Here is a 25761-nt window from a genome sequence, read left to right as displayed (position 1 = left end):
ACAGCAATTCCACTCCTAGGAAAGGGAAATGAAAACATACATCCATACAAAAACTTGTACATGAATGTTCATTGCAACATGATTCAGAATAGCCAAAAGGTGGAAACAACCCAAAGGTCCATCAACTGATGAAGGATAAACAAAATGTGGTCTCTCCATACAACAGAATATTATTCAGCCGCAGAAAGGCATGATGTATATACAACATGGATGAACTTGGAGAACATTGCGTTAAGTGAAAGAAGCCAGTCACAAAAGACCACATCTTGCATGGTTCCATTCATATGACATGTCCAGACTAGACAGAGCCATAGAGAAAGAAAGCAATGATTTTAAATGTTTTAAAATTATAGTGATAGTTACACAACTGTAGATAAAACCATTGATTGTATACTTTAAAGAGGTGAAGGCTGTAGTATGTGAATTATATCTCAATGAAGCTTTTTAAAAAAATGTCAGGGCTCGGGAGAGCCCAGAGGTCAGTTGTTTAAGGCCAAGTGTCCATCATGGGTTGATTCTGCAGTCTGTCTTTAATCCACACACAATACAAGGCTGTTACTACAAAATGCTGAAGTCTTTCCTTGCCCTGATAGAGACTTCTCTGTGCACGATTGGGAGGCCTCAATTTCCCTAAATAGGCTGATAGTCGGGTATGTGCACACATGCTCATATGGCTTGTGAATTAGTGACTTGAAATAGCACCACCTGCGTAGCAGGCCCTGGCTGGACTCAGGTGTATGTGAGCTGGGAGAGGATGGAGGCTGTCCCGGTTATCTATGCTACATCTCAAATCACCCCAAGCATTATCATCTCTCATGGCTCTGGGGGGCCTCTGGGCTCAGCTAGGGCAGTTCTTGTTCAGGATTTCTCAAACAGTTGCAGGCAGACCATGACAGGGCCTGGAGTTACCTAGAAGGCTTTCACACACATTTGTCTGGAAATTGATGCTGGCTGTCAGCTGGGACCTCAGTTGGAACACCTACCCGTGACCGTTCCATGTGGCCTGGGCTTCCTGGTAGCATGGTGGCTGGGTTCCAAGAATGAGTATCCCAAGGGAACCAGGTGGAAGCCTCATTATCTTTTATTGGACTTTGGAATTCATATAATGTCACTTCTGCCGTAGTCACTGGCTCTCTCCATAGACCCCGCCCCTAGGTGAGAGGAGTGTCATTGTCATTTGTAGGAAGAGCACGTGGGCAGGGAGAGGTTACAGTGGCCATCTTTGGAAAATACCATCTGCCCACAAAGGGGGTTGATGTGGAGATGCATCAGCGATGGAGACATCCCCTCCGGGATCTCACGGAGAGAGGCGGGTGTGGCTCGCCGCACTCCTACATCTCAGGCCTAGAGTCATGGCCCCGGCTTTGAATCTCAGCCTGTCCAGTTACTGCCTGGGTGACATCACTCAATGCTCTGGGCCTCAGTTTCCTCCTGTGTAAAATGTAAGGATGGATTTAGTATCTGGTGTCTAGCCTGGTACCAGGCATGCCTAGACCCCAGGGCTAGCATGTCGTTATTGCTACTTTTAAGATCCAGGGTTGTGGTCACTCTAATGCAGGGATATCCCCTTCCAGGGTCAGGATGCCCATGCCTCCCTCCACCTCCCCAGGCCCTCCAGTCAGCCCCAGACACCTCCATCAGCCCCAGTCTTGCACTATACTATGCATGTGCGTGCAGGGGCGGGGCCTATGGGCACAGCCCAGGAGACTGATACTTCTGGCTTAAGACACTCAACCTGGGGACCCCAGTTGGCCTCTGTTCTCTTGCAAAAGTTCCTCTTCTGTCACCTCCTCCTCAGGGCAAAGGTTGATTTCTGGGCAGCCAGGGCAGGGCTGGGGCTTGTGTGGGATGAGCAATAAGGTGTGGATTCCAAGGGCTGAAGGGGAGGGAGGACTCCAGCTCTGGGGGGCTTCGAGACACACTGGGGTGGTGGGGTGCTGTACTGGCTTGGCTGGGGGTTGGGAGGAAGACCAGCTGTCCCTGGGCCCAATCCTGGGAGGATCTGTACCAAACCAGCCACTGCAAGGTCTTTTCTCGGAAGCTCCGGATATGTCCAGGGGGCATACAGAGCTCTGGCTGGGGCCACCGCCCTCAGGCCTGGCCTTGGCCAGGGAAGGGAGGGGCTGGGGGCCAGAGGCAGGGTCAGGAAGGTCATATGGCCCTCTCGCCTTCCTGGGGACCCTTCTCTTTGAACATACAGACCCACAGACCAGTTAAGTCCCCAGCCAGGATCACTCCAACGTCCTCCCTCCCTTAGTGTTCCAGAGTTGGAATCTGAGCTCCACTGAATACTTGCTGTGGAATCTGGGGCAAATCTTGTTTCTCTCTGGGCCTTATTTGTAAAATGGAGGACATTGTTATTGAGGTTGTGGCTATGGGTCTAGAGGAGGTCCCAGAGGGTGAAGCCCTACAGAACTGTAACCAGGTGAGGCAGGAGACAGAGGATTCAGATCCCACCTGAGGGAGTGTAGAGATGAAGCATAAGGTCATCTTTGCAGCTGGAGAAAGTAGGTCCTTGTGCTCTGACTCATTTTGCTTGTGCCCTCACTATACAGATGAGGAAACTGGGGCAGCACCTGTGGGATTAAGAGTCACAAAATTTGAAAGTTGTTGAGAGAGTAGATCCTAAGAGTTCTCATCTCAAGAAAAAAACTTTTTTTTCTTTTATTTGTATCTTATAGGACATGATGGATGTTAATAAACTTATCATGGTAATCATTTCACAATATATGTAAATCAAGTCATTATATCACACACCTTAAACTTATACAGTGCTGTATGTCAATTATATCTCAATAAAACTGGAAAGAAAAAAAAGTTTAAAAAAAAAGGTTGTGAAGACCCAGGTTCAGTTCCTGGTGCTACCCCTTACTAGTTTTCACTTACTATACTTACTAGCTTACCTTTGGGCAAGTTAGGAAAAATCTCTGGGTCTCGGTGTCCTCATCTGAGAAAGGAGGGTCACCAGGATCTACCAGGACAAAAAATAAGGTAGGTGCAAAGGGTTACCTCGCCTCTCTGAGGGGCAGCATACTCCAGACTAGTGGGTCTCCAATGCTGGCTGCACGTCAGAACCACCTGCAGAGCTTTCTAAATACCACTCTAGTCTTAGAAAGGCAGCTTTAAAAGCTCCCCAGGTGATTCTAATGTGCAGTCAGGATTGAGATCTACTCACTGGTCTGCACTTTCACTAAGTGTGGGCCAGCAGCATTACTTGGGGGCTTCTTAGAAATGCAGAATCCCAGGCTCCGTCCCAGACCCGTTGAATCAGAATCTGCAAATTAACAAGATCCACAGATGATTCAATGCACGTTGTAGTGTCTGTAACTATGATTTTTCAGTTCGAGAGGTACTGGCCTGGACAGTGGATTTCAGACACGTGTATGTTTAGGGGAAGGATTTGAGACCAGAGCGGGTGGGAAGGAAGATTCTGTGACTCCCACCAGAAAGGTGGATATTCAATCTGTAAAACCATAGGATGGAGGCCAAGTGACAAAGCAGCAAAATGAGCTGATCCCAGCCCGGCAGTTAGACATGGGAACTTACCAGCCCGATTACCTTCTTAGCGGGAAGACTCACGTGTAGAAACAGGGAGCGCCATTTTGATTACACTGCTTACTGGCCCAGAGCCTTACTTTTCTTCGAATTTTATCTGTTTTCATAGATCTGTTTAAACTGAGCTTACTCTGGGGAGGAAAGGGGCAGGGAGACCTCATCAGCATGGGGTAGAAAAATAGTCCAGGCCTCCAAACAAGTAGGTGGCAGGAGAGGAAGTTTCTTAATGAAATGAGCATGGTGACCGCACCTGACTTGGACCCAGGCGGCTCTGCGGTGCTGACAGTACTGTGGTGTATTTCAGGACAGCTGCTGCAAGTTTCTTGGCGTTTAGAACTTGGGCAGAGCTAAAGGGGAAAGAAGAAGGGAAAAGGAAAACAAATAAGCAGCAAATGAAGTGTCTCTGAGCTCCGGGCTCTGCGTGGTGTGCGGTTCACCTGGGCTGGAGCTTCTGGTCGGTGCTCTGTTCCTTCCTCATCTGTGACCTTCCCGGTCAAAGGCTCCTCGGGCTTTGTGGAATTCATACTCCAGTCTTAGGCAAGGGGAGGAAGCAGTACAACCCTCCTTGGCGTGAAGGTGCACCCTGATGGCCTTGGCATCCTTTCCCAGAAGGGAGAGACTGAATTGGGACTCAAGGTTTCCAGGTAAACTTCTTGGATCCTCTACCTGCCCATCCCCTCCCCCAGGACCAGGCTGATGGCCCCACTTGATGCCAGGTGTGCCCTGATCCTGGCCCGATAAAGAGTGTCCCTGTGTGGGGTGTGGGTATTTGGCACTTGGCTGGAGGACTTTCTCCTCATGCTTGGTGGGGGACCGAGGACAAAATGGAGGGTGGCAAAGGTCAAGGCCAAGCCATCCAGGTGAGCCACAAGCCGGCTGGGACATCCCAGGTTCCCAAGCCAGGTGGGAACAGCCTCTAGCATCACTTCCTAACTTCATTCTGGGTACAGTGGTGAAGTTATCTCAGGACTCGCCAGTGGGCCAGCCTGCCCTCCAGTGGTGCTCAGTAGTAACTGCACCCTCCCTGCTCCACTTTTTACAGTGGAGTGCAGCTCTGGAGGAAGGCTCCCCAGATATGGACTTGTTCAACCCACAGGTAGGTGATGGAGAGGCAGTGCTGTTCTCCTGCCATTTCAAACACCTCTTCACTTCATACGACATTCAGCCCTAAAAGGGAAGAGAACGAGCATGTAACCAGTACCTACTTCTTCATACTAGGGACTTTGTACACTTTGCTTCCCTGACCCCTCTGAAAGTCCTGGGGGCCAGGGGTGTTACTAACGTGTACAGAAACAGTTCCTGGCCTTGAGGACAGGCAGCAAGGGGTCAAGTCACATTCCATTCCGTGCCCGTCTGACTTACAAAGCCATGTTCTTGATGTACCACCTGCCTGTGGAAATCCTTTAGCCAGGAGTTCCCAGGCTCTCACAAGGACCAGGCAAGCAGCAATAGTGAGAGGGGATACACTGGGGAGTGGTGGGGACTGCGGCAAACTGACGGATGTGTGCCACATCTAAAGGACACAGTCATACGTCCCCAGAAGATTACTCTTGAGTGGGAATGCTGGACTAGCACCTACGAGAAGCTGAAAATCTGAATTTTGGGTCAAAGTTCCCAATTTAAAATACTGACAGTTAAATCAGAAAAGAGTGTAAATATAATGCAAGCCAAACAAAGACTGTTTCTAACACTATGAGCTTCTACAATACCCTCATGGTGCAGGTGAGCTCTGGAGAGAGGTCGTCACTTGCCTACGATCACATGACCACATATAGAGACAGAGTCTGGACTCGACCCCATGCCTCCTGACTCCCAGGCCAGTGTTCCTCTCAGCATTTCTCTCTGTAGTCTGCCCTGCTCTCCAGTCCCCAGGGCAGGGGGTGAACCACTTCTGACTTTGGTGAGGTGGTGGGACACATCAGACTCAGGCTAGAGGCTGGAAGATCACCCACATTTATTGGCCAAACCTGGCTTACAGTGTAGCAGGGCCACCCTTTGGCCCTCTTGGAAGTAATGAGAACACTGTGTAACACATGCAGCCCCTGGGAGCTCACTCAGATTCTGCTGAGGTAGTGGCTTGATCCAGTGGCCTTACCTGAATATTTTGGCAGTCCCCACCCCTTGCACCCTTAGGGCATAGCTTCGTCCCTTACACAGCACGGACTGGGCCTGTCCAAGGTCAGGCTGGCTCTACCTGGACCTGGGCCTAAAGTCCCTGGAAACTAAGGGAGAGTGGGTGATCCAATTCACAGATGGGAAAACTGAGGCTTGAGGCAGGAGGATACTCATCTGGAAGCCTCATGGCTAAATCCCTGGCTTGGCCCACGGCCTTGGCCCTCGGGCCACTGGGCTGGTCAGTGATTGGATGCTCTCCCCGTCCCATTCTGGGCGGAAGACATTTTCTGGCTTAGCTGCTCTGGAAATGCAATTTATAAATACACACTTGGTTTAAAAAAGTAATAAATTAGATCTTGGACCTGCCTGAGGGCATCTGGCCAGCCACATGGCATGGACATTTGTCATGTCATATATTACATGTAGTGCTAAGACCCATGACATTAACCCACAGGCCACACTGCAGGTTTCATGCAATGTCACATGGAATGCTGTCACGTGTGACCTTCTGTGTCACGCATCACACCATGACATGCTCATTGTGTTACATGTTTCTGGCTGGTCATGCATGTCCCTTGGGATGTAGGGTAGTCTATTGGCTATACTAGGTCCTTTGTTGCCAAAAAAGTCCTCCCCGAAGACTGTTGCAGGAAAAACCTGTCTCCCCCTCGTGGGGCAGGGTACAGGGACAGCCAGCTGAGGCTCTTTTCCTGAGTCCTCTATCCCGGTGGGTGGAAGTTGGCATCACTCGGCTGCATTTGAAAAGTCTCAAGGGGCCATCAAGTGCCGTGAGGGACCTGTGGCTGGTTGTCGAAGAAAGCGAAGTCCAGCCTGGGCTCCTGGCTCTGCAGACGCTGGGCCATGTCCGGGGGGATGGGGTTATTCCAGAGGCTGTGGGGCACAGAGACAGACTCTTCTCAGCACTGGGAGCTGCTCACTTATTGTCTTGTCTCTGCCCTCTGCCCAACCTACAGATGGGGAAACCAAGGCCCCAAAGGCTAAGAGCTGTTTCCAGAGTTACCTGGTAGGCAGCAGCAGGTATTAGGCCAACATGGCTACCTTAGGGAGATGGTATCCCCCATGCCCACCCGGACTTCTTCCACTCAATCTTTTTTTTTTTTTTTTTGGCTACAACGCACGGCATACGGGATCTTAGTTCCCTGATTGGGGATTGAACCCATGCCCCCTGCAGAGGAAGCGTGGAGTCTTAACCACTGGATCGCCAGGGAAGTCCCCTCCACTCAATCTTCTTCCCCGGGAGCTAGCTTCTTCCCCAGGCCATGCTCATATGACACATTGGACAAATAAGGAAAAAGCTCCCCTTCTTTAGGACACTTTACTTCCATCGTCTGAAATTGTCATAATATATTGTTTTATAGAGCGAGGCGCTTCACTACTACTAGAAACCTAACACGTCTACTATGTGAGTGGTGTCCCTTAGATGCAATACCCTGATGTTCAGTGCACCACCTATACAACTGGGTGTGGTGGTCCTGATGACAGCTACCATTTTAAGTGCTTACTATGTGCCCGGCATTGCGCTCAGTGCTTTATATAATCATTTACTCTGCAGAGCACCTCTCTGAGGTAGATACTATCACTACCTCCATTTTACAAAGGAGGAAACTGAGGTTCAGAGAGCTTGAGTTACTGATGCAAAGTCACGCAATCGGCAACTGGCAGCGCTGGGATTTGATCCAGGCCGGCTTGCTGCCAAATCCCTGAGGGTGCGGTCCAAGTCTCTTTGGATAATTCCCGACCCAGGTCCTGCCTTCTCCTATAGGAGGTGCCTTTACATTGTAGAGGTTGGTGTGCTCACCCCAGCCCCAACCATCCCTGCCCCTGCACGTCCTGTTACCGAATGACTTGGATGCCAGACCCCTGCGCCAGCCCTTCAGCCAGAAGCCAGGCTCCATAAGCTGTGATCCGATTCTTCTCCAGGCTTCCCGACGGATGGCGGAGGAAGGGGAAAGAGACTGACGTGAGATGGTGAGATGGGGAGGAGGCGGCCGGAGGGGTGATTCCCTGTGTCCCTTCCCTGTGCCAAGTTGGGCGGGGGGAACAGAGGCTCCCCACACATGTGCTTAGAGAACTCAACATTCAGCAGTGCAGCGGGAAGGCGGAAGGCTGGGACCCAGGGAGAGCTAAGCTTGACAGGGGCTTGGAGTGCACCGGAGTGAGCAAATCCAGGAGGGCTTCCTGGGAGTTAGGGGCCTGACCCAGTGGACTCTTGGCTTTCCCCAGGACACGGGTCCCCCTCTGGTCCTCCCCACCCCCTTCTGGCTTCCCCGGATGTGCCCCTCATACTCCATTCTCTTCAGCCGGCCCATCTGCGGCAGGACCCGGGCCAGTTCAGCAGCTGCCTCATCCCCGAGCAGATTCCAGGACAGCCTGCAGGGTAGGGGTGCCAATGTCAGTGGCAGGAGAGCAGTGAGGGTAGAGACAGGGGGCAGGTGGGGAGGGCTGGGGGCCACGGGGATGGGGGAGCGCCACGGGGTCCTGCGGGCCCTCCCTGAAGGCTTTACAAGGCACGGGAGGCTCCTTCCTACCTCCCCACCCCATTCCCGAGCCGGTCATCCCTCAGAACCCAGACAGCTTAGGAGCTGGCTGTCCTGAGAGTTCAGAACACGAGGTCTGTGGAAGCATCATGATCCAAACTTCCACCGTGCGTACGCCTCCATCCTGACTTTGCTACATCCATGTACCGCCTGTATTATTTGTTTCATATTTTTCTTTAAATCAGTCCTCTGTCCCCTCTTTTTTTTTCACTTTAAGAAACTGATCTTAGGAAACATTTATCACTGCTATCAATGAAAGACTTGTGTTAAGGACCCTAAGTAGAAGGTAGTTACAAGGATAAATACAGTGCAAACAATGGTATTAACTTCTGGCTGGAACCTGCGTCCTTCCTAAGGCGCTAACCCTGTGGTCTGCCCCCTGCTGGCTAAAAAGGGATAATCACCAGTGTTTGGTGAGTTAGCCCTGATCTGAGACTTTCTCTTTGGTGTAAAGTAATGAGAAGAATTAAAATCTTCAGGATGCAAACCTAAAATCTTGTAATCCCTTGTGTCCTGGACTTAAGGAAATCCCATTTTCTCCCATCATGCTCAGGGTCCCAGGCTAGTCCTGGCAATCTAGTTTATCCCTGAGGCAGTACTGCCAGGCCCCAAGGTCTGAGCACCTCTGATGGCCAAGAGGGAGGTGGGCCTGGCCAGTGGGCAGGTCGGGGGGCCTGCTGCTTTCAGCCACTCCTCACTATCAACAGCTGGTTCGTAAATCAAGGCTCCATAAACCCAGTGAGGTAGTCTATCCAGACGCTTCCCAAAGGGACAATGGGGAAATGGTCCTAACCATCTCCATCTGGTCCACTGCCCCTCTCACCCTCCACAGATGGGGAAATGGGCAGGAAAGGGTGAATGGCTTAGACAAACAACACTCGCAGCTCACGTGTTAAAACTTCCTCGAGAGGAGCTTGGAGAAGGAATGACCTTCCCTGTACAAGATGGGAAGACCTCCAGGGAGGAAGGAACCAGGCCCCCAGGTGCCCACTTTGCCCAGCTCAGGGCTCTCCCAGGCACTCACATGATTTCTTCCAGGGCCGGGCAGAGGATGAAGCTGGCAGTGAGGGGCTTGGCAGTCTGGTTGTCAATCTCACACGACACCAGGCTGGAGATGGAGACGGAGAAGGGGATGGGAGGGAGAAGGGGATGGGAGGGAGGTATCTGAGTCAGGGGCACCCTCAGCCTAGTGGCCCTCTCCCCACCCTGCAATCACAGCAGGAGGAAGCAGAGTGGTCAGCATCTGGGGCAGGCTGGGAGTCTTAGGAAAGTGCCCCCTCTTTTTTTAGTTCCAGGCTCCCCCCATACCTGAGGCCTCTGTCACTTCAAAAGCCTTCCCAGGTATCAGGCTCAGCCAGAGAAGGACTGCCCCCTACAGCACCCCAGCTCCCCGGGTAGTCAGAGGAGGCTACTTACTCGATCTGCCGGAGCAGTGGGAGCCCCAGACGGAAATGTGGGACCCCTCCGGCCAGGTTGTTCTCTGCCAAGCTGCAGGGCAGGGGAGACACCTGTGAGAGGAACACCAGACCACCCCCTGGGCCTGGCCCCCTGCCCAGGCTCCGCGGCCTCTACTCACCTGATCTCTTCCATGTGTGGGCATCCATCCAGGGCCTGGCCCAGGCTCAGTGCTCCCTCTGGGCCAAGACGGCTGGATGTCAGGCTGAGGAAAGGGAAGGGGTGAGGGGAGCCTGGGGGACCAGGTATGGGAACTGGGGGGGCTAGATCCCCCCACCCTGAGCCTTGTCTCAGGCTGCACTGCCAGACCTTTGACAGTCTCTGGGTAACTGCCACCCTAACCCCTCTCCCCCCCCAACATAGGACCTGGGTGGGTATCAAGGGCCCTGGCTTTGGGGTCTGAGATCCCAAGTTCGAGGCCTGGCTCCTTGATGTATTCATAGGGTAAGCTTTCCACACCTCTCCGGGCTTTAGTTCCCTTGCCTGGAAAATGGAGCAAGTAGGAATCCCGGCCTCACAGGGCTCAGATGAGACCATGGACATAAACTGTAAAGTGGCAGGTCGCTTTTCTCCTGCATAGCCCTTTGCTGACACTTCCTCACTCCCCCTCGGAGACTGGCTCACAGGGTACGCTGAGCTATGAGGAAACTGAGACTCAGAAGGGGCAGGGGCTTGGCCAAGGGCCCACAGGGGGCTGGTGGCAGAGCCAGGACGAGGCTGGGTCTCCTGATCTCCCTGCCCCAGGCTCCAGAGGCAGGGGAGAAGCAGGTGGGGGAGGGGCAGCCAGCCCCAGCACACGCCACGGTTTCCCCTAAGGCAGGGCAGCTCAGCCGATGGGAGTCTCGGTCCCCTAGTGCTCCTTGGGGAACCCCTCCCGCTAACCCTGCACACAGCGCGGGCAGGGGGCCACTCACTGCAGGACCCTCAGGTGCCGGGGCAGGCCCCTGGCCAGCCCCAGGGCTGTGGGGTCTCCCAGGGCGTTGTAGCCGAGCCTGGAAGAGGAGAGGGGATGAAATTGAGCACCAGGCTGGCCTGCTCCATACCCCTGCCCTGTGCCCACTGGGGGACCCAAGGGCCAGGTGGCCTGTGGGGACACAGAGGGCAGCCCACCCGGGCAGACACTCACATCAGCTCCTCTAGGTGCCTGCAAAGCAGGAGACACTCCGCCAACCGTGCTCCCCCTGCCGGGCCGATGCCATTCGCTGAGAGGCTGAGGAGGGGCAGACGTCAGACCCTTGACTCCCCCGTCCCCCGCCAACCCCACCACATCTGCTAGGGCCCTAAGAGACAGAATTCTCGCCACACGCTGTCCCAGCCTGATGGGACGGAGAGGCCCAGGGAAGAGCAGGGGCTGGGCTGGCTCAAGGTCCCCAGATCAACAGTTCCAGGAGGTAACCAGCCCCAGGGCCTGGACACTGAGGTTGGCGGGGGGGGGGAGCCAGAGTCTCCCTGGACCGTGGTGTAGCTGCTGAGGACCCGTCAGGAGGGCTGGCCACTCACTCTAGCTTCCTGAGCTCAGGCAGTCCCGGCAAGACAGCAGCTAAGTTCTGGGCACCGGTGTCTCCAATCTGGTTGTGGCTCAAGCTTGGGGAGAGAACAGCAGGGGAATTGCAACCATCAGCCTGCCACCCATCTCCTCTGGTGTGTGTCCTCATCCCAGAGGAGAAGGCCAACGTCTAGAGAAAGGCCTCAGCCACAGTGATAAAGTCCTCTCGCCCTATGTTGGGTGAGGACTCCAAACTCTTGTCTTCTGTTTAGGATGTTCTCCCTGGTGTCTGACCTGAATCCTTCTTGCTGCAATCAACACTCTCATATCCTGTCTTTGGGTTTCCCGAGGTTCTGGGTCTGGGGTGATGCAGTATATAAGTGGGTGAAGGTGACGACACTAGGAAGTGAAGAGTGTCCTCCAGGAGCCCCTTGCTTCTGTCACCTTCCCCTGCCAAAGCTGTCTTGGGTCTGGGGGAGGGACAGGCAACTCACCCTAGCTCCTCTAAGCTGGTGGCAGCTCTCAGACTGGAGAAGCAGGGCCAAGAAGCCTTAGTCAGGAGTAAAGGCATTTGCAAGTGCAGTGCTAAGAACTCCACAGTTTGCAAAGCCTTTACACTTCCAGGAACTCATATGTCAGTCACAAAATGTCCGAGGGAGGGGGATGGGCAAGGTGGGCAGACTGTACCTAATACCCAGAGGAGAATTCGGAGGCCCAGGGAGGAGGTGATGGGCCAAAGACGCCCAGGGCCTCGCAGGCAAGGTGGAAATGAAAGGCCAGAGCCATTGGCCTGGAGCAGTGGCCACCTTTTTTTGGTTCGGCCAGGCTTTGCCTCTGCCCCTACGTCAGGGATCTTCAGGCCAGCCCGGCTGAATGTCAGTTTCACGTGTCTCTCACAACTCATCCTGTTCTAATCTATAAAAATAGTGGGCTTTTCCTTAAACCCAGGCTATTTATGGTCTTTTCTGCACTTGACCACACCCTGCCTCTGTGAATGGGGGGAAGAGACAAACGAAACAGAACAGCTGATGCAGAGGTATTAGTCTGAGGGTTGTTTGTTTTGTTGCCTTACGTTTTGCAAATTAATTTTTAGGGAACTGCCTTTCGGTAAATTAATTTGGGGTGAAATGAGCTGGTCCCCCAAACTCTCTGAGCTCATCTCCTACATGCTCTACCCTGCCAGAGTGGGGGGCGGGGACTTGGATAAAAACAAAACAATGCTTTGTGTCATTGTTTGGGTTTGTTTCGAGTCACAATATTTCATATTTTGAAAAATCACATGAAAAGAACGTGTGCTATTTGTTTCTCAAAGTGGCCAGGGGCACAAGGGCAGAATATCAAGGTCATCAGCTCTGAGGCTGGACCATCGCTACTCAAAGTGTGGTCTGTGGCCCCCAGAACTGGCATCACCTGGGAGCTTGAAATGCAGAATCTAGGCAACCCACAACCGTGAATCAGAAACATGAACAAGAACAGAGGATGAATTTGTGCACATGAAGGGTTGTCCTAGGACTTGGGCTCAGCTCCTTCAGGTCACTTGTGTAGCGCAGAGGAAGCTGGTGGCAGTAAAAGGCAAGAGCTGTGACACCGACCTGGGAGGGTTATAGGAAGGTGCCGAGGACAGGAGCCACAGAGGGTTCTCAGGGAGGTGCCCCAGTGTTTCCCTAGATGGGTGGTCCCAGCAGAACTTGGAAGCCCCTCCTCCCACTCACTCCTATGGGGTCACTTGGTTACTCACCGGAGGCTCTGCAGGAGGGTCATGTGGCTTAGTCCTTGAGTGAGTGCAGCCAGGGTAGAGCCGCCCAGTGGGAGGTGGCTGAGGCTGGAGGAGAGGAGGCCACAGGAGGACTTGGCATACTGGGCTTGGGTCCCTGACGCAGACCTTGAGCGCTCAGCAATGCGCAGTGATCTCCAAGACAGCCACTTACATCCACACAGTGTAAAAAGAACCCCCAAAACTGTACAAACAAAACTGCACTGGGAAATCCAAATGCTGTTTCCTCTGTAAGAATGATTACAGCCATCCAGGCAGCAGTTCTATATTCTGAATCACACTAGACCCAGACTACTGATCAGTCATCATAGCGACCACATACCAAGCACATACTAAGGGCCATTTAGAGATGATATGATATACAGTTATCCCCATTTTACAGATGAGGCACACTGAGGCCCAGCAGTCACACACAGAAAGTGGCAGCATCAGGCACAGAACCCAAGGCTGTAGGATTCCCATTCCTGGGCCCAACCATGTGTTACCCATGGACCATGCTCCTTATGGCCCCACCTTGGGCAGGAGAGAGGAATAATAATAATAACAGTAATAATAATAATAGCAGCCAATACTTGTAGAGTGTGAATTCTGTGCCAGGCTCTGTTCTGAGTGCTTCATGTGTGTGATCTCATTTAATCCTCACAGTCACTGAGGGGGTAGGTCCAGCTATTATCCCCAGAGTTAAGATGAGGAAGAAAACAGAGAGAGGTTGAGTACCTTGCCTAAGCTCACACCCTGAGGTACAACCCAGAGGTGACAACCATCCTGGTTTGCCCGGAACTGAGGAGATTTCCAGGATGCGGGACTTTCTGTCCCAGCTCAACTGGGACAGTTGGTTACTGTGCCAGGAGTTGAACCCAGGTGGCGTGGCTGTTAACTAGCACCTACACCCCTAACCATTTCACCCAGAGGGACAGGTGGGAAAAGTTGGCTGCATCTGAGGGGAGCTGCTTGTTGGAGAGGAGACACTCGGAAACGACAGATCTGAAACTGGAAGAGGCCTCTGGGGAGTGAAGATCCATCCCTTTCCTTCAGACAGAAAGGAATCATTGGGACTTCCCTGGCGGTCCAGTGGTTAAGACTCTGTGCTCCCAATGCGGGGGGCATGGGTTCGATCCCCGGTCAGGGAACTAAGATCCCGCATGTCCTGTTCTCTGAAGCACTTCCTGGCTCTGGCCTGGGTGCCCAGGTGAACACACATATATGTTAAACGCATGAATGAGCCAATGGATGACCTCATTGGGCCTCCAACTCCACCCCAAATAAAAGCTTCCAGAAGAAAGGGAGGCTGAGCAGAGGTGCAGGCACATGGGGGGAAGCCAAGGAAACATCTCAGTGGGAAGACAGTGGACCCTCTGGTCAAAGGTCTCCCTAATACCACCCCCTGACCCCTGCCAGGATATGCAAAGAGGGACGAAGTGGAAGAATTTCATTCATTGTTAAGGGGCAAAAAGTCAGAGAGCTGCTTTTAAACTGTATTCAAAAATGTGTCCAAAAAATCTGGAGGAAAACTCACAAACTGCTCATTTACAGAAGTTTTCCCAGGGGTGTCATTGCCAGGGATTTCATGTTCGTTGTTACATATTTCTATGATGATGGAACTTTTTATAATTCGTGTGTATTTTGGGTCAACGGATAAACTTAGAGATTAAAAGCAGAAGATGCCTTGTCAGGTGTTCTGTCTCGACACTGTCGCGTCGGTGCAGGATGGGGACCCGTCCTTTAGACTGAGGCTGTTTCCACCGTTTCTAAGAATTTGGTGACTCCAAATTATAGGTGAGAGTAAAAGTTGCCAGTTACTAAGGAAACGATTGTAGGCACATGGCAGTGGTCATCTATGGGTTTTTTTTCTGCCCAGAGTTTGTCTCCCTGTCTTGTGTTAATAGTCCCCTGAAATACCACCACTGACCAGTCCAGATAATTGGATGGGCATGTGACCCAGATCTGGCCAATCAGATTATCGTGTGCTTAGAGCCACAGTGATTGGTTTAGGGGTGGGCATGTGACCTGGGCTAGTCCAGTGAGACTTATTCTAGGGACTTGTGTTGTAGGTACAGGGAAAAAGGTGCTCCCTTTCCACTTGGCTGGTAGAAAGTGAACCTGCAGCTGCAGGAACAGCCTGCCTGAGGATGAAGTAAAGAGATGGGGGGTGGGGAGGAGAGAGGGAGGGGAAGGGAGAGAGAGAGAGGGAGGGAGGGAGGAGGGGGAACAAATAGAGAACCTGGATCCAACCAAGCCTGAAATCAGTTGCCTTATTATTTTCTGTGACACGAGTTAATACATTTCTGGGTTGGGTTGCTTTGACTGAGTATTCTGTTTCTTATGATCAAGCATTTTGATAACACCCAGAGCCAGGTAAGGAAGGAAAAGGGAGGGCATTCAGCTCACCTGAGTCCATCCAGGAGATTGACAGTGGTGTTCACTAGAGATGCAAAGGTTCTTAGACATGCTCCCAACTCCCCCGCTCTCACCCCCATTAACCACCACCACTTACTCAAGCCTCTTCAGCCGGCGCTTGCCCTCAAGGGCCCCCGTCAGCACCTTGGTACCCTCCTCGCCAAGTTGATTGTTAGACAAGCTGGAGGGGATCAAGCATGAGGTGAGGGTTAGACAAGCCTGCCCAGCCCCTGGAGCTGAGCTGTCAAATCAGCCCCCCTTACCACCCCAGTCCCCCCAGGAGGCTGGCTCTGGGTCCACAGATCCCAGACCACCCTTCCTATCCAGGCTGCACAGGGACATTCCTGGCCCCAAGGGTCCCCGAGGAGGTGGGCACTGCAGTCACAGCTGACCCAGCTGAGAAAGGATGCCCTGGATGAGGGCTGCACCAGAGGAAGCCAGGGACAAGTGACACACACACACACACACACACACACACACACACACACACACACACGTGCAATGATCCCTTCTGCCCCTTAGCTCTCTCTCTACCCAACACCCAGAGCCGCTCTAGGCAGAGAAGGACGATGCGCCCCATCTTACAGATGAGGCTGTCCAAGTCTATAGAGAGGCACAGTTATTCGCCCAAGGTCACTCTGAGTGAGTGATAAAGTTGGGACCAAGAACCCAGTGGTCAGCCTTCCCCAAGCCACACCCAGAGTTGCTGGGCTTCATCAGGGAGAAAAGCAATAGGCTGAAGTCCCACCACCTACTTTAACCAAAGGCACAACTGTCCTCCCCACCCTTTGCCTTTGCTGGGCCATCCCCTCCCGGACCCTTCCACCCCACAACTCACTCCAGTTCCTCCAGGTGGTGACAGTGGCTTAGACCAGATGTCAGGTGGGCTAGCGCACTGGAGCTCACACAGCTGGAGGTCAGCCTGGTGGGGGTCAAAGGGCCAAAGGGAGGCACGTCAGGTAGGAGCTCTGGGTCTTGGGAGCTCTGGATGCTGATGGCAGAGGGCAAGGAGGTGGGGTGGGGAATGGTTCCTGGGGGCAGTGGGAGGGGACCTTCCTTCCCTTCATAAATCTCTCCCATCAGGGAATCTTTAAGTCAAGACATAGCTTGGAGGCAGGAACATGGACTAGTTGAATACTTGTTTAAACCACAATCATTCAGGTAGCAACTTCACAGTGTCTGTCATAATCAGGCATCACTGTGAAGTCTAGCTAGTTACTGTCATTTACCATGAGCTCTGCATCTTTATTTAAACAGAAAATGTAGCAAGTATTGGAGAGGGTGTTAAAGATATATTAGTACCAAAAGGAGACCTTCCCCCTGATGTGATCGGTTGAATTAAAAGAGAACTGAGAGTTACAAAAGCTCCACTTTGCAACCATCATCCTTGATATTTGATTCAGGCAAGAATTATCAATGGATGCTAAAATTCGTGGGTGAAAGTTTGAGGAAGATCGGGATATTTACATCATCTTAAGGTATCTTCCTACCAGATAACTGGTTAATTACAAAGGGAAAAACAGTAGCTTTGCAAGTGAAGAAACCTGGCAGACACCACCTTAACCAGGAGATCACAGTTAACATCCCCAGTAAGGAGACAAGTAGGCATCGTGTGCCTCCCGATGTGACACACTGAGATGAACACAGCAGCACCTCTGTGATATTCCTGCCCCAAATGCAGAACCTAAATCTAAGCATGAGGAAACAGCAGAGAAAGCCAAGCAGAAGGGCGTTCTACAAATTAGCTGCCATGTAAATGTCATGACAGCGTGAAACACAAAGAGGGGCTGAGGACACATTCCAAACTGAAGGAGACTAAAGAGAGATGACAACTGAACACAGTGTGTGATCCTGGATGGAATCCAGGACTGAAAAAAAAATGCAATAAACATTATTGGGACAATTGGCAAAATTGGAATATAAACTGTAGCTTAGATAATAGTAGGATATCAATGTTAAATTGCCTGAATTTCATACTTTTACTGGATTAGGGGAGAGAATGTTCTTGTTCTTAGGAAATTCACTGAAATATTAAGGGGCAAAGGGGCATAATTATACAACCTACTTTCAAATGGTTCAGAACAAGAAAGGGGGGGTGGAGAAGAGAGGGGAAGGGTGAGGAAGAAGGAAGGGAAGAAAAGAGCAAATGTGAAAAAATAATGACAAAGGGTTAATCTGGGAAAATGGCATATGGAGCTTCTCAGTCTTCTCGTAACTTTTCTATTAGTTTGCAATTATTTCCAAATAATAAAGAGAAGAAAAAGAAAGAGCATTCAAAAGGGAATCACCTTCATGCCATATGGCCATGTAGATGACCGTGAACCCTGGCATCATCTCCAGGGTCATGTGTGGTCCCAGCCCACGGGATGGGGACACAGAGCTCCTTTGAGCGCAGGGTTGGGGAGAACAGGAAGTGTGGGGGCGGGGCTGAGCTGCAGGGGGCGGGGAGGGCGGGGGAGGCCCTGAGTGAAAGTCTTGTCTGCATACCGGAAGTGCTTCAGCTCAGAGAGGGACAGCAGGAGGCTTTGTAGCAGCAGAGCACTGGCTTCGCAGAGGTTCACCTGGGACAAGCTGAAAAGGTCCAAGCATATTCCAGAGGATTTCAGGCTGGACACACCTCAGGGATCAAACACCACACAAAGATGGGGAGGCTAAGAGAGGCAAAAGGCCCACCCAAGAGCTCCCAGTGGGGCAGGGCTCCCCTCTGCCACCCTGGGGCTCTCCCCCACTGGCCAGGTGTGATTCTCTCCTGCAGAGGGAAGCAAGAATGCTAGCACAGCCCCACGCTCTGCTCATCTCCATCCTGCACTGGCCAGCCTCTCACCTATGGCCTGGAGCAGGCACTGGGGTCAATCAGAGAACTCAGGGCCCCAGACAGCGTTTCAGGGTGCTGACCTGAGCTGCCGCAGCCGGGCGCAGGTCTCCATCAGCTGCCTGGCAAGAAGGCTGTGGTGGGTCCCAAGGTCACAGTGAGCCAGCCTGGAGGTGGAGAGGGAGGCAGCAGCTTCTAAACACCTGGCTCAGTACCAGGGACTCAGTCCCTACCTGCAAGGAGCGTTTCTTACGGTGGTAAATAAATGCTAATCAAATAAAGTCCCCCAATTTACTAATCAATCATGGGAAGTACTATGAAGGAGAGGTCAGGATGGGGCACCTGGTATGGCTGTGCAGGTTGTTCACTGCACAAGGGGACCCAGCCAAGGAAGTGAGTTGGGGTTGAGATCCAGTTATGGTCTAGTCCTCACAATGTATACTTGCAGGGCTGCATTCCCCCAAAGAGGTGACATGTTAATTTCCAGAAACGTGCTGTATGGATTAGAGGAGCTGTGAACCCAGGCATCTGTAAGAATGGAGGATGGGAGGACTTGACTAAGTCTGGGTGGGTTGGAGGGGCCTCCCTGAGATGGTGGCATTTAAACTGAGACCTGAAGGATGAGGTCGAGTTAGCCAGGTGAAGAAGGATGAAGAAGGAAAGGGAGGAGAGAATATTCTGGGCAGGAAACAGCCTGTGCAAAGGCCCTGAGGTCAAAGAGAGCAAGGTGGTGTTTAAGGTACTGGAAGCTTAGCTGGAGCCTAGATTGGGGTTTGGGGTAGGGATAGATAGCATGAAGAGGTAGGTTGGGCTAGATCTCACAGGCCATGTAGAGACTTTGGGCATCAAAGGACTCTGAGCAGGGGCATAAGAATTATTGGTCAGAAGCAGCAGTACCCCCCTCTCCCCCTCCCTCCATCACCAGCCTCTCTCTTGGGGCCCCAGGTACTGGGTCTCACCTGAGGGTCATGGCTTCTGGGTTCTCCTGATGGGGAAATTCCAGCTGGATACAGAGCTGCTGCTGGGTCTCGGAGATGCTGAGGAGGGAAGGGGTAGCCAGCGTGAGGCCCACAGCAGCTTTCCAGTATCGGCTGTGCTGGGACTGGGGCTGCTCAGCGGACTGAGCTCCCAGACCCAGTGGGATCTGGACGTAGGTCAGTGAGACACCAGCGCCTTTGCTCTTAGCTAGTCCATGGGATCCTGGCACCTCTGGTCACAGAGCCATGGTGTGTGTTACTGTCACCAGGGGCCCCTTCCAGAAAACCAGCATGGACTTCCAGCAGTGTCTGTCTGGGATCTAACAGCTCTTTGTCTTGAACCTGGGGCTGCCTCCCTCTCTCTGGTCCTGCGGCTTGCCTACTGCACAAGTCCCAACAAGTCTGTGTAGCCCCTCACATATGCCCCAGGAGCTCCTGCCATCTTGGGGACCCAGAGAACTCACTAGGGATGCAGCTATTACCGCACAGGACAAGAGACCAATGTCTAGATGACGGATGGTCCCAACGGTCATGAAAAGATGAAGAACTTGAGGGGCCTCCTCCCTGGACTTACCTTATTTCAGTGATGTTGCCTGATGCTTGGGCACAGACTTCTAGCAGCGTGAGCACCCCGGCTTTGCCCACCCACGGCTCCTCCACCCTGTCACAGAGGTGGACACAGACGAAGGTCGCCTAGGGTTAGTGGGGGCGGGGAGGAAAGTGCCAAGGGGGCTGCCTAGAGGCTTTCTGGGTTTTGCTGATTTTAAAAACAATAAAATTTAAAATTAGGCATAAGCATAAAACAGAAAATTAACATCATCCTTGTTCTAACAGTTATGCAACCATCCAAAGGGAAAATATTATTTTTTTAAACAATATTTTTAGGTTTAAGGAAAGGTCTACATAACGTCACGTTGCAAAGATAAGGAAATAAAACTGTATATGAAACATGATCCCAATTTTGTATTTAAAAAAGGAAAAATATATATGGAAAGGGAAAAACGCATATGGTGAGGAACAGGGAGACAGAGCTGTGAGAAAAATATATTAAATGTTAATGGTGATTGTTTCAATTGTAGAATTCTCTTGAAGTGTTTTCATTTTATTTCTTCTTTAGTTTTCAGTATTTTCTGAACTTTCTACAATGTGTATGCATTAATTTAAAGATTTTTTTGGATGTGAACCATTATTTAAAAGTCTTTATTGAATTTATTACAATATTGCTTCTGTTTATGTTCTGTTTTTTTGGCCACAAGGTACGTGGAATCTTAGCTCCCCGACCAGGGATTGAACCCACACCCCATGCATTGGAAGGCGAAGTCTTAACCACTGGACTGCCAGGGAAGTCCCTGTATGAATTAATTTAGAAGCAGGAAAAAAGAGAGCTGTTTAAAACATTGCTGCTTCTAAAGTTATGTTGAATTTTTTTTTCAAAGTACTATTTTCTTCTTACGTTCTTCTGGGTTTTCCACAAATTTCTACGAGGAGTACACATTATTTTTAGAGTAAGACAAGTTTTATTTTAAAATGCTATTTGGGGTGATCTAGCGATTCTACACCAAAGAATTGAAAGCTGAGATATAGAGATATTTGTACACCTATGTTCGTAGCAGCATTATTCAAAATAGCCAAAAGGTGGAAGCAACCCAAACGTCCACTGATGGATGAATGGCTAAAGAAAATGTGGTGTGTACACACAGTGCAATATCATTCAGCCTTAAGTAGGAAGGGAAATTCTATAACATGGTACAACAAGGATGAACCCCGAGAATATTATGCTGAGTGAAATAAGCCCATCACAAAAAGACAAATACTGTATGATTCCACTTGTAGGAGGCACCTAGAGGAGTGAGACCCACAGAAACAGAGTAGAAAGGTGAGTAGAAAGCCAGGGACTGGGGGGAGGGGAAAACGGGGGGGCGGTTAATGGGTACTGAGTTTCAGTTTTGCGTGAAAAGTTTCGGTTACACAGCAATGTGAATGTACTTAACACTACTGAACTGTGCACTTAAAAATGGTTAAGATGGTAAATCTTATGTTATGTGTATTCTACCACAATTTTTTAAAATGTCTGGTTGTTGGGGAACAACCAGACTCTATGTGCCTCATCGTGGGCTGAGTTGAAAAGTGCACAGTATTGGCCATGAAGTAGGTAGTTTTAGACACAAATCCCATGGAGCCTTTCCAGTTCCGGGAAAGTCAGGGGTTAGAGGAACAAACTCAATGACATCACAAGGAAGCACCAGACAGAGCCAGAAAGTGGGACGGTCTACAGCACAGGGGACCGATTTTGTCAACGGTTCACCCATTAAGAGTCTGAAGAGCCATCACCACTCCACGCAAATGGGACCTTGACGGGATCCTGGATCCAAAGAACCAGCCGTCCCATCTGGGGAGAGCGGGGAATTTGAGATTGGACTGGGTAATACCTGACACTAAGGAATTGCTACTGATTTTTGTAGGTGTCCTAATTCAACTGTGATTATGTAGAAAATGTCCTTATTTTTTAAAGACTTGTGGTGAAATATTTTGGACTGATATTTTATGAGATCTATAACTTACTTTAAGACACTTCACCTAAAAAGTAAAAATTCGAGGCAAATATGGAAAACCAGGAACAACTGTCAGAACTAGGTGATGAGAAAATGAGTTTTCAGAATTGTTTTTCTACTTTTTGGAATCTTCTGTTTTTCTGAAAGTTTTAAAAGGATCGCAGTGAACATACAAACATGATATTTGTTACATGTTATTTCTGACCTCAGCTCGGTGTCCTTTTCAGTTTCCTCTTTTTCTGAAGTCTCCAAACATAGGCCCCACCTTGGGGAGGGAGGCTTCTCTGTGCCTGAGCGGGTTTCTGGGACTAATGGGCAGGGTGGTCCTACAGGCAGGTGGCAGGGCTCTGGACGCAGGAAACGGCTAAGACCATGACCTCGGGGGGACCCATACTTCAGAGCCCACCTCTGCCCCCCATTCCCACCACGGCCCCCTCCCAGGGTCACGGGCAGGCGATACCTGAGAGTGAGAAGCCCTGCCGGCCACTTTAGCAGACCCAGGAGGATGGTTAGCTGCTCCAGGCCCAGGAAGCACTGGGTCAGCCTGCAGACAGAGGTCAGTTACCAGAGAGGTTCTGGCAGGGACTCTCCACCCCTCAGCTGCCCCCACGGGCGAGGCCTGGTCACTCACGTGAGCTCCGTCAGCCACAGGGCCTGGCTCAGGCCAGTGGCCAGTCTGGGCACGTGCTCTGGCCCGAAGCTGCACTCGCTCAGCCTGAGGGCAGAGGGCAAGGGTCAGAGTTTGGGCGAGGCCTGTTGGGACTGCCAGGACACATGGGGGAGCCTCCACTGAGTGCGAAGGCCTGGACCAAAGGCCTGAGAAAAGGCCAAAGATGCAACCCCTGCTCTGGGAGCTTCTCTTCTCTTTGGAAAGACACCTCCCAAGAAGGTGCGAGGAGTCAGTCATTTACTGAGCCCTGACTATACGGCAGGCCCTGGGCCAGCCTCTGGGTGCGCCATGTGAGCACGCAGGAGTGCCTGCCTTACATGTAGTATCTCACTGAACCCCAAAAGCATCACCTACAGACGGAGAAAGTGGCCAACCCGAGGACACACAGCTGGTAAGAAGTAGGGACAGATTCGGGTTTCAATCCAAGTCAGCCTGACTCCACACTCCAAACCCATGACCGCTTCCCTAGTCTCCAGTACCACCCTAGTTCAGGCTCCCTCGGGGGCAGGAGGGACTGGGATTCTTGCTGTGGCCCTGCCCTCCCACTGCCTGGCCCCGTGTGGCCGGCAGACAGGCCTCGGGACACTGTCTCACAGACAGACGGGCTGAGCAGAGGGCCTAGCACAGCACCACGGGGCCGCTCCCTCTCATAGGACAGGGGCCACCAGAGGTGTCCAGGAGGGGCTGACATTTGAGCTGGGTCTTAAAGGATTAGGAGAATTTGATCTCAGAAATGGTAGGGAAGAAAACGTCAGGCTGAGTGCGCAGAAGCAGGGAAGCTTCATCAGGCAGTGCGTGTTTGGTGAACAAAGATCCCTTGTGGCTGGATTTGTGCGCACATGTGCTGTGTGTGTGGGTGGGTGGGTGGTATGTGGTGTGTATATACTTGGTGTGAGGGTGGTGTGTGTGTGGAGTGGGGTGGGGGGAGTGAGGAGGAATATGGCGGGAGGTGACAGCCAGATCAGACTCTGAGGGAGAAGACCAGGCCAAGGAATTTGGACTTTATCCTGAGGGCAACTGGGAGCCCCCGAAGGGCTTTGAGCAACGGAGTACCACATTCAGATGTGTGTTGGGAAGACCCCTCCGGGTGCTGTGGGATGATTGGAGGAGGCCTAGCCAGAGGCAGTGGACCGATTCAGAGGCCACGACCAAAGGTGAAGTAAGATGTAGAGGAACTAACCCAAGGCTGAGAGAGACAGACAGAGCTCAAGGCTACCGGGGGGGATAATAATAACAGTAATAATAAACAACTGATACAACACTCAAATAAGCCAGGGCCTTTCCAAGCACTTTATATATATTAACTCATTCAATCCTCACAATAACCCTAAAGGGTAGGTCTCACTATTATTCCCATTTTACAGATGAGGAATTGAAACACAGAGAGGTTAAGTCACTTGTCCGAGGTCACACAGCTGCTAAGTGGTAGAACTAAGATTTATCCCAGTGGCTCCAGAGTCTGAGCTCTTAACTCAGAAGCCTCCAGACTTACAGTTAGGACGTGGCTAAGGGGCACAAATACCACGCAAAGGCCCAGCCCAGGGGCTGGAGGTAAGGGGAGATTGGGGGCAGATGTGGGGGAGAGGCAAACCCAGGCAGTAGCTTGAAGCAGGGTGTGTGAAGGAGGAGAGGACCCAGAGAGGAAGGAGGCATGGAGGCCACCACAGGGTCAACCTCCTCTCCCTTGTCCCCCCTTCCCGTCCCCCCAGACCAGAAATTACCTCAGTGTCTTCCTAGCCTCCTCCTGTCGGGAGAAGTGAACGCGGAAGCTGTGCTTGGAGCCCAGGCTGCAGAGAGAGGGGTGTATGGAAGCCGAGGGCCCAGCTTCGCCGGCATCCTTGGGACCCAGGCACCAGGGGGTGCGGGAGGGAAGGGGGCTGGGTCTTCAGGGGCAAGGGCGGGTGGAAGCCACGGGAGAGACCCTTGACGACCAGAGGAGAGACCCGTGCCGACCCGAGGAGACTCCCACCTCCTTCTTCAAGGACCCCAAACCTGGTGTTCCCTAACCCGTGGCCTCCCTAGGCCCTGTGGCACACGGGCCTCAGAGGATGGAAACTATGATCCCACGTTCAGTGAACCCTGAGACTCAGAGAGGGCGGAGGTTGCCCAAGTCACACAGATGGAGGGCCACTGAGTGTGCGAGTCTTGCTTCCCCACCAACGTGGCACCAACGTCGCCTTACTTCACTGAGGCCTCCCGGATACGTGGGCAGGAGGGGAGAGTCTCCACCAGGCACAGGACACTTTCCTGAGAGATACCGTTGTGGCTTAGACTAGAAGAGAAAAGAGGTTCAGGATCGGGGGGTGGGGGAAGCACCTCAGTGGAGCCCTGCCCAGCCCCCCTCGTCTCTTCCCTTCCAGCTGTCATCTCCCAGAGGAGCGTCCTCAATGTCCGAGTGTCCGTTCTCCAGGTGGAGACACTGAGGTCCAGAGAGAGGCCAGAGGGGCGCTATCCCCACATGGGGCAGGTCAGGCACCAGACTGTGAGTCTTTGAGAGCTGCCCCTGTGGTCTGAGACTGCGTGATGATGAGGCCAGGCTGGCAACTCCAGCCCCACAGGGGTCAGGGATGCCCAGAGCACAAGGCCCAGCTGCTTAGCAACGGGTTGTATCCTGGCTCTGGCCGCCAGTCTCCCAGGTCACTGGGGCGACTGAGTGAGTGAGGATGACTTCCTAGGGACCCTCCCTGCTGTGGCGACATCCGCAAATCCGTGTCCCATAGATTTGGTCAGAGGAGCTTCAGGGATGGGATGGACCAAGAGCCAGGACAACTGAGACCCAGCAGCTGGTTAGAGATGAACTGTTGCTCCCTACCCGGAGTCAACTTGGATCACCAAGCTTTAGTCACAGCCTCTCCTGGGTGTCTGGTGGGAGCTCTGCCCATAGTGGGCAATGAGGGAAGGAAGAAAGGACCCAAGGTAGGCAGGGGTCAAGGTAAGAATCAGCCCTTTCCCCTCCCCAGCCCTTGTCCTCTGCAATTCTCTAGGGATGACTCAAAAGAAGCCCACTAATGTTCTTGGCCCTGGGGAGTCTTCCTCCTTGCTGTCTTTGAAGCTGCTCGACACTTACTCAAGTGAACCGGAGATGGGCACCTGAGGGAGACATTCCAGGAGGCACCTGAGCCCGGCATCACCCAGCAGGTTTGCTGAAAGGCTGCAGGAGGTACGAGGAGGTTGTTGGTGCTCAGACGTGCCTTCTCTTCAGTTACCATCACTGCTACTCTACCCACTCAGCACTGCCATGATCCCCTCCACCACTCTGCACTACTTCTGTTCCAACAGCACCGTCATCACCACCAGCACCATCCCATCACTGCTACTAGGCATCACCACTAGAATTATCACCACCACCCCCTTCACCAGCACCACAGTTAACCAGGCCTCATCTTCCCGTTCAGTATCTGGTGACCACT

General features: G+C 52.0%; 1 protein-coding gene and 1 long non-coding RNA gene across 6 annotated transcripts in view; both read right to left on the bottom strand.

Annotated features, from left to right (window-relative positions):
* Positions 1–49: 49 nt before the first annotated feature.
* Positions 50–3393, bottom strand: LOC132510464 (uncharacterized). Of its 2 annotated transcripts, XR_009537310.1 has the most exons (5): positions 3176–3393; positions 2904–2971; positions 2458–2576; positions 1234–1431; positions 50–1151 (listed from the first exon to the last, which is right to left on the bottom strand). It is a non-coding gene; the product is annotated as an uncharacterized LOC132510464 (long non-coding RNA). The 2 variants fall into 2 exon arrangements; XR_009537309.1 differs by having other exon boundaries at positions 2904–3393.
* Positions 3394–5492: 2099 nt separating this feature from the next.
* Positions 5493–25761, bottom strand: part of NLRC5 (NLR family CARD domain containing 5) — a 77408-nt gene continuing 57139 nt past the window's right edge. For all 4 annotated transcript variants that reach the window (XM_060132543.1, XM_060132544.1, XM_060132545.1 and 1 more), the window contains 21 exons: positions 25419–25502; positions 24534–24623; positions 24073–24138; positions 22313–22396; positions 22142–22225; positions 19704–19790; positions 19112–19189; positions 18236–18319; positions 17828–17911; positions 16179–16262; positions 15438–15521; positions 12908–12991; positions 11184–11267; positions 10810–10893; positions 10598–10675; positions 9805–9888; positions 9645–9716; positions 9253–9336; positions 7978–8061; positions 7529–7612; positions 5493–6561 (listed from right to left, as the gene is read on the bottom strand). In XM_060132543.1, coding sequence (XP_059988526.1) covers positions 6450–6561; positions 7529–7612; positions 7978–8061; positions 9253–9336; positions 9645–9716; positions 9805–9888; positions 10598–10675; positions 10810–10893; positions 11184–11267; positions 12908–12991; positions 15438–15521; positions 16179–16262; positions 17828–17911; positions 18236–18319; positions 19112–19189; positions 19704–19790; positions 22142–22225; positions 22313–22396; positions 24073–24138; positions 24534–24623; positions 25419–25502 — 1759 coding nt within the window. In that variant the 3' untranslated portion in view covers positions 5493–6449. The remainder of the gene's footprint in view (positions 6562–7528; positions 7613–7977; positions 8062–9252; positions 9337–9644; positions 9717–9804; positions 9889–10597; positions 10676–10809; positions 10894–11183; positions 11268–12907; positions 12992–15437; positions 15522–16178; positions 16263–17827; positions 17912–18235; positions 18320–19111; positions 19190–19703; positions 19791–22141; positions 22226–22312; positions 22397–24072; positions 24139–24533; positions 24624–25418; positions 25503–25761) is intronic.

This window comes from Lagenorhynchus albirostris, chromosome 19 (assembly GCF_949774975.1).
Source record: "Lagenorhynchus albirostris chromosome 19, mLagAlb1.1, whole genome shotgun sequence".
Lineage (NCBI taxonomy): Eukaryota > Metazoa > Chordata > Mammalia > Artiodactyla > Delphinidae > Lagenorhynchus > Lagenorhynchus albirostris.
Note: the sequence above shows the minus strand (reverse complement) of the source record. Positions and strands in the feature narration are given on the sequence as shown.